Genomic DNA, 14,110 nt, shown 5'->3' with positions numbered 1-14,110 from the left:
TGAGATAACACTAGGTTTCCCAGAGAGGTGTGAAAAGAAACGAGCAGCCTTTCTTTAAAACATTTCCAAACTGTCACGTTGTCTTCTCTTTCATGACTTTTTACTTCTTTGCTGCCGTTTTCTTAAAGGTTACTGCATTTAAAAAAAACAAACTACTTGTATCCCGAAGCTTATGCCTCTCTATCTCACTCAGACTCTATGCAGCAATGGCCAAATGTCTCCATGGCAACCCAGACAACCGTATTATGGGAGAGCGATGCTGCTGTCTGTCGGTCCACCTGCTCTTATGTGAAATCTTACATTAGGTGGCGAGTAAGCGAGTAGGTGAGCGAGTGCGTGCAGGTCAGTGACTCAGTCTGAATACATGCGTTTGAGCATGTGAGTACTAAGTGTGAGACTGAGTAAGCGAGTAAGCATGACCTCCTGTATATTTTGCACAACCTGCTCACGTGTTCGTACCCGAACTATGTGGGATTTTCATGCAGCATCTGTGAAAGCATGCATGAGTGTGCGTTTCCATGACAGGGAGTTGGAATGCAGTGCAGTGGAGCGCACGGATATTCTCTGGACAAGGGCAGAGAATATGGAGAATATGGAGAATATGGAGCCAAGTTTGAGCACCAAAGGGTACGTAAGCTCTTAGTTTGTTTTTCTGCACATGAACATTGGACTACTTCGAAAAAATCAACCCAGGATATTTCCCCAGTTATCCTTTCCTCATGACCAGAGATGGGCAGTTCCTGTAATCCGATTACTTTTTTCAAGTAACGAGTAAAGTAAGGGATTACTATTGCAAAAACGGTAATTAGATTACCGTTACTTTCCTGTAGGAACGCTGCGTTACTGCGTTACTCAAACCGTGATTTTTTTGCGAGAATGTCTCACGACAGTGACGTAAACGAGTGTGACGTTCGTGACAAGAGCTGTGTGCAGATCAACAATGGATAATATATCGAGTGCAGGAGTGCGCTACCACGTAATGGGAAACTCACAGAGAAACTCGCGGACTCTTCCACTGACCGCTGCGGCTCACCTGCACCAGGGTAAACCTCCGCCTGCCCCACTCCTGCTTTACAGGTGAAAATAGAGCAAAAGGACCGCTAGTCTTTGACTTTATTTATTTTCTGCTGTGTTTTACTTGCATCTATTTGAAAGACTGAGTGTAAAAACAAAAAAATATTTTATTTATGTGCTGGAATGTGCAGAAAATAGGTTTAAATGTTAAACTAATTTCTTCCAGTCAGAGAATGTTGCACATAATGTAATTTTTGCTTGATGCATAAAGTTAAAAGATTAAAACTAATAAAACAAGTTAAAAAAAGAGACTTTTCCATTTGATTACATTTTGTATGATGGATTATGCAGAAAAAGTAGAATTGGGCTGAAAGATCTATCACTTTATCACCTCTTCAGGTTGTAAATCGTGTTTTTAAAAAGTAACTCAGTAACTAAGTAACCGATTACTTTTGAAAATAAGTAATCAGTAAAGTAATGGGATTACTTTTGGGGGGGAAGTAATCAGTAATTAGTTACTGATTACTTTTTTCAAGTAACTTGACCAACACTGCTCATGACACTACAGTAAGTACTTTGTGTGATTTAGGTGATGAACTGCCTGCAAAGAGCATGCAGGAGACACATAAATGGCAAATGTAGATTGGCTGGTATCAGTGGATTCAGACATTATGTGGGCTTTGTCTTTAACCTGCCAGTACTATTGTACACACTAACATATATATGAAAGGGAGAGCTACAGCATCTTCTATATGTGCAGCAAATGCACTCGGATTCTTCTTCTTTCAGCTCCTCTGGCTCTATCTCACCTTATCCCCTAGCATCCTCTTCTGGTCCTCCTTCCCCATTCAAATATTATGCCCCATACTCTGATGTTGGCCCGCCTAAACTAATGCTTTACTCAATTTAAGCTTAAACGTAGATCCAGCAGAATGCACATCACAACCAGTGGGAGCCCTTTGATAACCAAGATAAACTTGAAGCTGATGAAATTTGGACCAATCCAAGTCTGGTTTGCCAGGGTTTGTTTCTCACAGACTGCTTGGGCTAAAAAGAGGAATTATTTGGCCCAATCAGAGAGTCCTTACCAGGCTTACCAGAGCTACCACAGAAGCCTTGGGCTAACATATGAGCTGATTGGTTTGTGATCAGAGAACACTTGAGCTCATGTGGGCACTTTTGTTCTGACCAGACAGTTACTTCACTTTAAATCTAGGACGCCACTGATTAATCTGCTGACTGAGCACGTAATGGTTAATTTTAAAGGGGATTCCAGTACAGCCATATCCAGGCTGAGAGCTCTTACTGTGTTATCTGTTGTTGTTGAAGAATGTAGATAATTTTAAAAAACGGTAATAAAAATGGTTTAAGATTGCACTTCAGCAAATGCAATGGCTCTCTAGCATGCATCAACAGTCTCTTCAAACGTGTTCGGTTATTAAGACCTGGACTATAAATCTTGGTCCTTGCATATTGTTTATAAAGCTGAATTCTCTGTAAAATATCCTGTTACAAGTTTCTGGTTATGTAGCAGATCTGTACAATTTGTTTAAAGTCATCTTGTAAGTTCGGAAAATGTTGAACACAATAAAGGAAAACTGGTTGTAAAATGAAGACTTCATAGCCTAACCAAACTGGGTCAGTTGTCTTGTTTTAGCCATCAGTATATCAATCCACAGCTAGCTGAAATAGTTCTGGTGGTTATTACGGTGGGTTTGCTGCATTCCTTCAATTAAACAACTGAATTCTATAAGAATAAATATGATTATTTACATTAATTTAACAAAAAAGTAACTGATTCCGTTAAATTCGTGTTTGACATTTTCATTTCTGGTGGTGGACTTTAGGATTTGCAGGAAACACTTGAGTTGACCCGAGAGCCATTTGAATGGGACATTTGATTAAGGACACACTTATGCAGCTCAACAGTCGCTCTTTAGCGATGTTCATGCAAATGATGTGTAAATAAAGCTTCAGGAGCAGGGGGAGCTCACCTCCAATGCACATCACTGAATTTTTATATGCTGTTATATGAGTGAGAGCTTTTTGTCCAGCTGTGTCCATCTCCTCTGCCTCTTTATTTTAGTATGCATGTAGGTCATGCAGAGATTAATCCTGAGCTGGGACTGTTGGGACCTGAATGCCAGAAGTGAAGCTTGCCAGTCCAGGTGGGTAAAGCAGTGACTCATGATTCCCCCCTCAAAAAAAATGCGTCAGAGCACAGCATCTTTCACACCGAATAAATTTCTGCTAATCATTCGCTCTGGCTGCTAAGCACATACAGTTTCATCTGAGACATGTAACACAGGAGGGTTACATTTGAAATCTGTGATTTACCTGACAGAGTACGACAAGATGCAGATGTCCAGTCTGAATCTAGTCCTTAAAAGCACGGACCAGGTGAAATGTTTCCCTTGAACTTGTGCCACATTGCTGCAGACCACGACATAATGTGATCTCGTTTTTATCTTTTCTCAGCAGAGTGGAAACAAAATGGATGAAGGGGAGAAAAGTACAAAAAAGAAAGAAAATGCTGGCTTTTAAAAATATAAAAACAGAATTGACTTTGAAATATTCGCTCTTGAAAACTGTCTGTCTGTAGCACGGCTGCATTTTTCAGTTAATGATTTTTTTATTGAAATGACTCAGCATTTGGAAGATACAGAATGAAAGAAATCTAAAAAAAAACCTCCAAACAAACCCAAGAATGAGGTGTCAATAAAATCTCCAGCCATCCTCGATCTTGAAGCAATCCTTACACCTAAAACCTGTCATACTCTACAGGCCTCAGTTCATGACGGTACAATTAGAAGACAAGTGAACATGCTTGTTTTAAAGGGCTGACAGGAGAAACCTCTCTCTAAAGAACACAGCAGCACATGTGTGTCTGAACTAACCGCAAGACTCGTGGAACAATGTCCTTTGGAAAGATGGGACTAAAGTGGAAATGTCTGGCCATAATGCACTGTGCATCGTCTGGAGAAAACTAAACACAGTTTAACTCAAAACATCTTTTATATTTTAGATTCTTCAAAAAAGCCACGCTTTGCTTTGATTACTGCTTTGCACACTCTTGGCATTCTCTCGATGAGCTTCAAGGATTTTCCAGAGATGCTGAGCACTTGGCCCTTTTGCCTTCACTCTGCTCATCCCAAACCATCTCCACTGGGTTTAGGTCAGGTGACTGTGCAGGCCAGGCCTTCTGGTGTAGTACTCCATCACTCTCCTTCATTGTCCTGTTGAAGAATAAACGATGGTCCAACTAAGCAGGATGGGATGGCATGTTGCTGCAGGATGCTGTGGTAGCCATGCTGGTTCAGTGCGTCTTCAAGTTTTGAATAAATCCCCAAGAGTGTCACCAGCAAAGCATCCCCACAAGATCACACCTCCCCCTCCATGCTTCACGGTAGGAACCATGCATGCAGAGACTATCCCTTCACCTTTTCTGCACTGCGAAAAGACATGGCGGGTGGAATCAGAGATCTCAAATTTGGACTCATCAGACCAAAGCACAGATTTCCACTGGTTTAATGTCCATTCTTTCTGTTTCTTGGCCCAGACTAATCTCTTCTGTTTGTTGCTTTTCCTTAGTAGTGGTTTCCTGCAGCTATCTGACCATAAAGCTGTATTTGTGCAGTTTCCTCTGAACAGTTGATGTAGAGATGTGTCTGGATCTCTGTTTGGCATTATCTGTAATTTCTGACGCTGGTGACTCGGATTAATTTATCTTCAGCAGCAGAGGTGACTCTTGGTCTTCCTTTCCTGGGGCGTCCTCGTGTGAGCCAGTTTTGTCATAGCGCTTGATGGTTTTTGTGACTGCACTTGGGGAATTTACTGTAGTTTAGTTCAGTTCTTATAGTAATGATGGACTGCTGTCGTTTCTCTTTACTTAGCTGATTGGCTCTTGCCATAACAGTTGTCAAATAGGGCTGTCAGCTGTGTACCAACCTGACTTGTGACAACACAACTGCTGGTCCCAACCCCATTTAGAAGGCAATAATTTCCACAAATGAACCCTGACAAGGCACACCTGTGATGTGAAACGATTTCAGGTGACATCATCATGAAGCTCACTGAGAGAAGGCCAAAGCTGGCCAGTGCTACTTTGAAGAATATAAATTATAAAACATATATGGAGTTATCATTTTTTTCTTTGCTACATAACTCCATATATCTTGCATATATTTGATGTCTTCAGTATGTACCTCCAACTTTTAGTAATAAAATTAAAGAAAAACCATTAAATGTGAAGGTGTGTTCAAACGTTTGACTGGTAGTGTCTATATATATATTTATTCTTTTATGTGGATTAACATTTTTCATTTGCAGGTATCTACTTTCAGTAAATTCTTACCCTCTTTGTGCTTCTGCTTCCTTCTCAGATGAATCCACTTCCTGAAGGTGCTGGTAGGCGGGGCCAGAATACTTGGAAACTCCAATTGGGTTTAATCTTCCTTTGGGTATGGGTGGAGTCCGGCGAGGAGCTGACCAATGGGCTGCCCGCATTCTCTGGTCAGGGCTGTGAGACAGGGAACTGCTTCTGAGGAAGATAAAAGAAGTTAAATTAATTTAAAAAGAGTATTTGTGCTGTTTAATTAGATTTTTGCAGTTACGTGTGCTGGCATGTTACTCTGTAATGTTATGCTAGCAGTGCACATTGATTCTTACAGCTCTGTTTTGATCATGGCTCATTTTAAATTTGCTTCTTTCAGCTGGCGTGTTGCTAATGCTCATTTCCAGCTCTAGTTGCTAAATTGGTAACCCTAGAGTTTATTTATTTACTAGCTGCTCATATGTCAGTCAACTCTCATTTGCCATTGCTTTAAGTACTTGTCTTGAACTTGGGAAAAGTTTAACTTAAAACTTGCCTACTTCAGCTTACTAGCAGCGAGTTCATCCATTGGTCCTAGCAGAACATCCATGTACAGTATTGCTTTGCAGCAAGCTCTTGCTCTTCTGGCCCAGAAACACCTTTCTATGTTTCTTGCTCTCTCTTGTTCACCTCATAAGTGAAAAAGCCAGGACACGTTCTCTTGCTTCTAACAGTCTTTCTGAGCACATTCATCATCTTTAACTTCATGTATATGCTGATTATGTCATGTGGCTCCACCCCCATTTGCTGGCTGAACCTTTAAATATTCACTGTTGATCACTACCAAAGCGCCGATCTTTATAGTTGTGTGATGAAAGTGTGAAAAGTGAGAATTAAAAATTGATAAAAAAAAGCTCCCTGTGCTGAAGTTCCAGGGTCTCCAAAATGATTACTACAGAAGGTCATGTAGCAGAAAAAGGATATGTGCTCGGAGTTTCATCAGAAGAAAAAAGAGGAAAAAAACACCTTTGAAGAAACTTGCTTTACTCAAGAAGCAAATTCCCTCTTCATGCTGCTCTTGTATTTTGAGTTTAGCTTTAAAGTTTTTTCTTTTTTTTGTCCAAACACCATTTCAAGCTTTCATTCATAAAACGCTGCAGTTTTAAAGGCTAGATTTTCCTCTAAAAATGGGCTTCTTGGCTGTAACAACTGGAAGCTTACAGTCAGACTTTTAATAGTGCTGGCAGAGTTTTCTATAAAGGCTTTTATGTGAGATAAATCCTGCAACACTGAATTAGTCTTGGGCTGTTTTTTTCCCAGCTATTTTAGACTGTGGTGTCCCAGAACACTCTGGGATCCCGACAATAGCCTCTAACTCTCTCCCTGAGCTGATGAGGTTGCAAAAAACAAACCCTGATTGGTTTCTAATAAAATCATTTGTGGTAAGAGGAACCAAGTAATGTTTTTCTTCACAGAGAACAACCACATATAGAGAAAAAGGAGGGAGGAAAGTCTTGCAGGAGTTTAGCCAAAAGGTTAGACAGGTGGACTTTGTGGTTGGAAGGTTGTCTGATCCTATTTCTGGTTTGTCTGGGAAAATCTCATCTCAACTACTGCTTGAATCCACTTGAAGAAAGGAGATTAACCCCCAGCTGCTCCTGGAGTTGCTTAGCAGTAACAGGTAGAAATCCATGTGTGCACTGACAGGCGGATGCCTTTAACTGAACTGCCATAGTGAAGAGAAGGCCAAAAATAAAAGCATTACACATGATGTTTGACGATTTCCAACTGGGTCAGTGTTTAAAAGGGGTTGAGTTTAGATTTAATGATAAATTGAAAGTCTTTTTCACACACATGCTGACATGAAATCTGCTATTAAATCAGTGCTTCGTTTACCGAAATTCCCTTGAACTGTGAAATCAAAATACCGGCAAATGGTCTAATGTATAAACTCAATCTGCAGGAGCTCCCTGCAAAGTGCTGTGAATGTGTTTGCTCGTGTGTACTGTAACAGAAAAAAACAGCTTTGGCAAGGATTTGAATGTGAACTCTCAGAAGCAGACACTCCTGTGTGCATGTTTGAGTGTATTCCTGCTGACGAACATGCCAAAATCCCAGGCAGCTCTGACACACCGCTGAACGCTGTGAGGAAAGACCGACTGGGATATACACGTCTGCGCTGGCTTGTGTTCTTCTGATTTTATCTCTGTCTCATCTCCTCTGTGTTCATGACTGTTATGGATATGCTTATTAATGTGTTTATAGCTATAATTATAATTACTATCATTCTTCTATAAATCAGCAATTAGCTTTGTCTGCACTGTAATGTGGATAATTCAATTTCTCTCTTCACTGAGTCTATGCTGATTACAGGAAAGGACATTGAAGTTGCCCATTGTTGCTATATTCTGCATTATTACCGTTTCCTGCAGTGAACAGAGGGGGAGTACAACATAAAGCCTGGATGTCTCTGCATGTGCAATTAAATGTCATACCTGTGATGTTTTACTGTGCCTCTGGAGCTTCTGGGTGGCGCAGTCGTGATGCTGCAGTGTGAAAAGCTGGACTCGCAGACGTTTCCCTGGCGAGACTGGGATGGCCGTTTGCAGCACTGGGGAAACAGAAGAGAAAAAGCAAAATAAATGCAACATATTAGGACGAATCCTTCACATGCATTTTAACATATGATGTTAAAGTTTGCTCAGACTGAATCTGCTCCTTTCTAATCATAATATATTTAGATTTTTTTAGACGAGGAGTGTCTTCTGCCTCAATTGTGGGGGCTGATCGTGAAAGAGTCAATTTATGCTGTTTCCGTCTTCTCCCACCTTTCACAACACAGTTCTTTCCTGACTGAGGTGTATTGTGCTGTGTGGAGAACAGAGGGAGGTTGCTGCTATCTTGATGAATTCAAGAGCACAAAGGCATCTGGTTGTGCCACAGCTCTTCAAGCAACAATGAACTGTGTCACAGATACCCTTGATTTCTGAATATTTTATGTTGCAACAAGGCAAAAAAGATAAAAAAAAATAAGGCAAGATGGATTGCTGCATTGTGATTGTATGCATAACTAAGATGATTCAGGGTCTCGGGGTTATCCCTTAGTTATGCTGCTGTGGACTCCTGCAGGATTTCATGTCATACACTGAGCACTTCTTCTCCACTCACCTCTCCTCCCTCCCAACATGTTTATATACCCCTGCAGCATGTGCAGGGATCATAGGAGATCGTAGTATTTTGAGGCCTTTACTTCACATTATAAAAAGCCTGAATTGACTTTAAGTGAATATTATAGGTAAAAGGCAGAAATTCTAATAACTTTATTTTTTATTTAATCACTAGTTTATCTTCTGTGCATTTATAACCTAGGGTACAGTCACACTAGTTTAAAGAGTGGTCGAATACTGAGGCATGACCGAAATTATTGCTACCATGTGATCTCCCTGCTTTGGGAAGCGCGATCAGGTCTGAAACCACTTGCAGTCAGCTGCTGTGTTCAAACCAGCTGTGCTGAGGCAGCAACAGAACGGCAATAAGATCGAGTGTGTCTACTACCAGTTCTTGATTGAAATAGGTCAAGTTGTCACACACATGCAATCTTTTTGCAATAAGACAGTAAATAACTGATAATCTGTTGTCATCTCCATCAGATGTGTAGAGCGAAGCTTTCAGGAGCCACACATCAGGTATCAGCCTAGACTGAGTTTTACACATTTTTTTCTCTTTGAAAATAGTGTGACAGTTCAGATAAATCAGAGGAGGCCAAAAAAGAATCGGTATGTAGTATGTTTATGATTCAGGGGTGTTAGAAATTTAAATTGTTATAAACTATTCCTCCATGTAAACCTGACATCTAGTTTTAGAAGCCAACATAATGTATGTGGAAGAACATTGGCATTATTTACTGTAAGGTTCCGAGTTGTTGGTGTGTTGGTGCGGTTACTGTGCCACATGTATAAATGCATACATCGTTCCATGTTTTTCTGCAGTGTGTGAAACTGCGATTTGGAATTATGCACCAGCGCAGCATTTCTGCAGAAACGATATGCGCACAGGTTGTTGGCTTTGCAACTGATGGCGCAGCTCCTGCAATGGGCCGATGGACAGGAACAGCCAGATTCTTGGGTGAAAAGGTCAACCCAACCTTGACAGTCATTCACTGCCATTGAGAGTTAGAACTTGTAGTTTTACATCATGTAAAATGAAAGAGAAAGTTTCAGAGCTGAATCATGTTTGTTAACTCTCAAAAGTCCAAATTACTCCTAAAAGTCAGCTGCTGTTCTCAGAAAAGCTCCATCCTTGTATGGAGATTTAGAAACGTGAGCTTAAAAAAGAAGAAGAAAAAGAAAAAATAGCGATGTCTGCAGAAAAAGAGAAAAAAATCATCTGTGGAATGTTTCCTTAGGATTCTGCTATAAAGAAATAAACAACATTGCACTAAACTGACAGCACAAAGCATTTTTACATCATTTCATATTAAAAATTGAAGTTAAGTGGCACAGCTGGTCAAATGCCGCCACTTGAATGGGGGATTTAATTCTGGCATGTTAAACCATTTGTACTATTGTGTTTGATTGAGAGTGTCTGAAGAAGAAAGTGTGAGGCTGGGAATACTGCACAATATTACGAACCCAGAAATTATGAGTTATTCAGATGCGATACACTAACACAGGCCCATAGCTGCAAACATGACAAATGTGTTATATAATGGTGCATATGTATTTAGTATTTAGTATTTATTTATTTATTGTCATTGTCAAGAACAATGAAATTGCGTTTGGGGCTTCCATACAACCCAAAAAAAGAAGAAAATAATAAATACCCCCTAAAACCCAAGTGTACATATTTAACCCAGTGTGACTCCAATGCAATAAGACAATCCTTAGCAATAATGTTCGTAGAAATTCAGACAAAGACCTGAGAAACATGACAAAATACAACAATGCAACCCATTCAATATTATTGTACTGTGAGATATGATATCAGATATGATAGGGAAGTAATAGAAAAACAGGGATGTTGCTCCGTGTATGCACACTGCTGAGAAAAGACATGGATGGGAAAAAAAACAAGGAAATCATGGATCTGAGGTACAATATCCAACTCTTGGTCCTGGGGGGAGCAGGAGAGCATCCTAGCTGTCATGAATGAGAGGTGGGGTACACCCTGTACAGTTGGACTGTCCATCACAGGACTAATACAGATAGACCACAACTCACAGCTACACCTACGGCTAATTTAAAAACCACCAGACCAGATCTCGGGTATGTGGGAGGAAATGCGCACAGGGAGAAGATTCAAACTCGACAGTGACTCCAATGCAAAGAGGAGATTTGTACGCAAAACCTTGATGACATGAGCCCACTGTGTTACCCACTGAAAGCACTGATGTCTAAACAATATATTCAAATTATACACTGAGGCGATATAGACAATTTGTTCCTGTATTTAGTGTAATTCAGGCATTTGCAATTACAATAATTCATCTCTCATCATTAATAAGGTAATAAGCTGAACACACAATCAGCTGCCCATCACCTTAGTACAGTGTTTACAGTACTGTAAAGGATTTTACATTTACTAACAGGTGAGTGTGTACATTTTCCTTTGTGGTTTTCTTTGTGAGACAAAAGAAAATCCCTGGCTAGCTTTTAGTTCAGATTGTTACTCCAGGGGAAATTAATAAGCTTGTTGTTGGCATGCAATGAAATAAAATCCATACACTCAGAAATAAATGTACTCTAGGGCAAGCAACTCCTGGACAATGTAGTCAGTGTACTCAAGCTAATGGCAAAGAGGTGTTTTCAGTAACATAGAAGTACTTGGAGTTACTTTTCTCAGTAGGCAACATTATTGACTTACTTCCAGTGTGTCTGCACTGTCGGGTGTGTGTATCGTTCTGTTCTGTCTGGTGTTGCACTGTCTTTGTTTTATTTTTTTGTAATTTTTGCACATTTATGTAACCCTGTGTTGATGTTATATGTCATATGTAGCACCATGGTCTTAGAGGAACGTTGTCTCACTTCACTGTGTACTAAACCACTGCACATGGTTGGAATGGCAATACAGCCACTTTACTTGACTTAACATTACTTTTTACAACATTAAGACTCAATGATTCCACTATTCATATAAATAATTACACTCATGGAGAGATGGACAGTGGGCAACACACTGCCCAATATAAGACGTTGAAGACGTTTCACCTCTCATCCGAGGAGCTTCTTCAGTTCTAAGAGCATTTGGTGACAAAGGTCACTCTTTCGAGGATGCCAATGTTCTCATCTTGGACAGAGAAGACAGACGGTTTGAAAGAGGAGTGAAAGAAGCCATCTATGTCCAGTGTGAATGACCATCTTTGAACAGAGGCGGGGGTTTATGTCACCCACTGCCTGCCATCTATAATCCAGTTTTGAGTTCCCTTCTCAGACGCCTTAACGCCCACTCACACCCTGGGCCATCTGACCTCAGGAAATTGCATGATGGGGGGGGCTCACTGTGGTTCACACCTTGACTCATGTGATTAGGTAGAGGATCAATAGGGGGTCCATGACCGTCTTGGGGGGACACTCCCATAGGGCTTAAAATCTGGGACTCTCCACCAATTGCTCTTAGAACTGAAGAAGCTTCTCAGATGAAACGTCTTCAAGAAACGTAAAGAAGTCCAGAAGCTTTTTTTCCAAGCAAATAACTGCAAAGTAATGTTTAATAAAGGTAATACAAAATTAACTTAAAATATGGGTGGCTGTAGCTCAGGTGGTAGAGCAGGTCATCTACTGATCGGAAGGTTGGTGGTTCGATTCCCGGCTTCCCCTAGTCTGCATGCCAAATATCCTTGGGCAAGATACTAACCCGAAATTGCTCTCCGATGCATTCATCGGAGTATGAATGTGTGTGAATGTCAGTTGTGCTGGTGTGAATGGGTGAATGCACAAGTTGTGTAAAGCGCTTTGAGTGCTCAGAAGAGTGGAAAAGCGCTATATAAGATCCAGTCCATTTACAAAATTAACTTAAAATATTATTTTTCTCAGTAGCACTGAAGCAAAATTGTTTCTTTTTAAAGTACATTAATATTCTAATGTAAAATGTTATTTTTAAAAGTAATGTTAGCCATCACTGGTCTGCTCTTTGTGCTATTTTGCCATTTTTTTGTTGGCTTAGTGAAGAAGTCGTCTTGGTGGTATTTGACCAAATTTACCACGTCCTTCAGTTTGTCCACTATCCATTCGTCCTGCGTAACTCCAACACATCTCTCAGTTTACTGCTTTCTCTTTCTTTTGCTTTCTCATCCACATTGATCCCTTATCCCCTCTTTCTATCTTGCAGCCTTCATGGCAGGATGTCTAAATTAGCTCTATCACTGTACTATGTGGGTCTCAGGTTCTTTCTTTTAACTCTCCTTCTGCTCGTTCCACCTCTGGAGGGACAGATATGCAATAAAACAAAGCAGTTCTTTGATTCGACACTTCACAATGCGCTTGACAAAGCAAACTCAGTCAGCTACATGGCAGCTGCGAACTCCTGAAAAGAACACAGGACAGCATAAGAAAGTGCTTTGAGCTTTAAACTTTAAAAGGCTTAAAGATGCAAGAGGACTGCTGATTTGATTTCTTATCTATAACACATACGTATCAGTGGTTTGGATCTATCTGGTGGTGACAGTTTTCTCTCCTCAGCATTATCTCGCCATCGTCTAGACAGTAACTTCCACACTTTTGTAACTTAAGTAAGCGAGACCTACTTTTGTGCAATTCTTTCCCCCAACTTACTTTTATGTCTTCTACAGTTTGATGTCTGACTAACAAGACTGTCACAGACACAGTCCCTTTAGTGGACCCTCTCCAGGACACCAGTCTCGTTAGCATCACAGATGCTGCCATGGTGATGTGACCATGCAGACAGTGGAAAACCTCATTTGTACCTCAAAAGCCACGACACACTTTCTATAATTATTGAAGTCGTGTCATACTTTATATAGGCTACCATCTGAACTAAAGTGGGCGCATCAGATGATCAGAGTATGTTCAGTGAATATTATCAAAATGTATTTGCAAACAATTTAAACTTTTATCACTGGGCTACACTTACTACCATAAAATAATGCAGAAAATCAGAGTGCTCGCTTGATTCATGGCCTCTGTAAAAGGAGGATATTTCTTAGGGCATTGCTACCTTAAGCTAGACAATATATATTGACCATATAGGCTCGTGAACACAGAACCGTGGTATCTGATGTTTGGTTTCCAAAATAATAATAATAATAATAATGGATACTTTATTGATCCCCATGGGGAAATTACTTGTTTTTCTCTGCATTTGACCCATTCACTCAGTGAAGCAGTGGGCAGCCCACTAAGCAGGCGCCCGGGGAGCAGTGTGTAGGGACGGTACCTTGCTCAGGGGTACCTCAGGGTAGCCGTTAAGTGGATTCGAACCGCCGACCTTCCGATCATGGGGCGACCACTTTTCCTACTGAGCTATCCCTGCCCCTAAAAGCTAAGAATGTCACAGAAAAATGGCTTCAAAATGGGACTTCACAAACCAGCGGGTAATATGTCCATCTTTTATATGCAGTGGCATGCTCCAGGGTTTGTCAAGCTTCATAAAATCATGTTTCGGCCTCTGCTACTTTGATTGGTTTGCTGTAAATCTTTAAACAATCTGCAACTGCGATAGTAAATCAAAGGACTTCCCCTGTGTTTTGCCCTCATGGAATGAAATAAAAAAATGAAACGATTTCTAAGAAACGATGAGTTAAAACCAAATCGTCATGTAGCTGTATCA

General features: G+C 40.5%; 1 protein-coding gene across 2 annotated transcripts in view; it reads right to left on the bottom strand.

The window, feature by feature from the left end:
• The window catches only part of nrg3a (neuregulin 3a), a 360,904-nt gene that overhangs the window by 5,017 nt on the left and 341,777 nt on the right, over positions 1–14,110 (bottom strand). For both annotated transcript variants that reach the window (XM_082557497.1, XM_082557498.1), the window contains 2 exons: positions 7,822–7,937; positions 5,369–5,554 (listed from right to left, as the gene is read on the bottom strand). In XM_082557497.1, the coding sequence (XP_082413623.1) occupies positions 5,369–5,554; positions 7,822–7,937 (302 nt within the window). The remainder of the gene's footprint in view (positions 1–5,368; positions 5,555–7,821; positions 7,938–14,110) is intronic.

The sequence above is a fragment of the Aulonocara stuartgranti genome (genome assembly GCF_965226115.1).
Source record: "Aulonocara stuartgranti genome assembly, chromosome: 13".
Classification (NCBI taxonomy): Eukaryota; Metazoa; Chordata; class Actinopteri; order Cichliformes; family Cichlidae; genus Aulonocara; species Aulonocara stuartgranti.
Note: the sequence above shows the minus strand (reverse complement) of the source record. Positions and strands in the feature narration are given on the sequence as shown.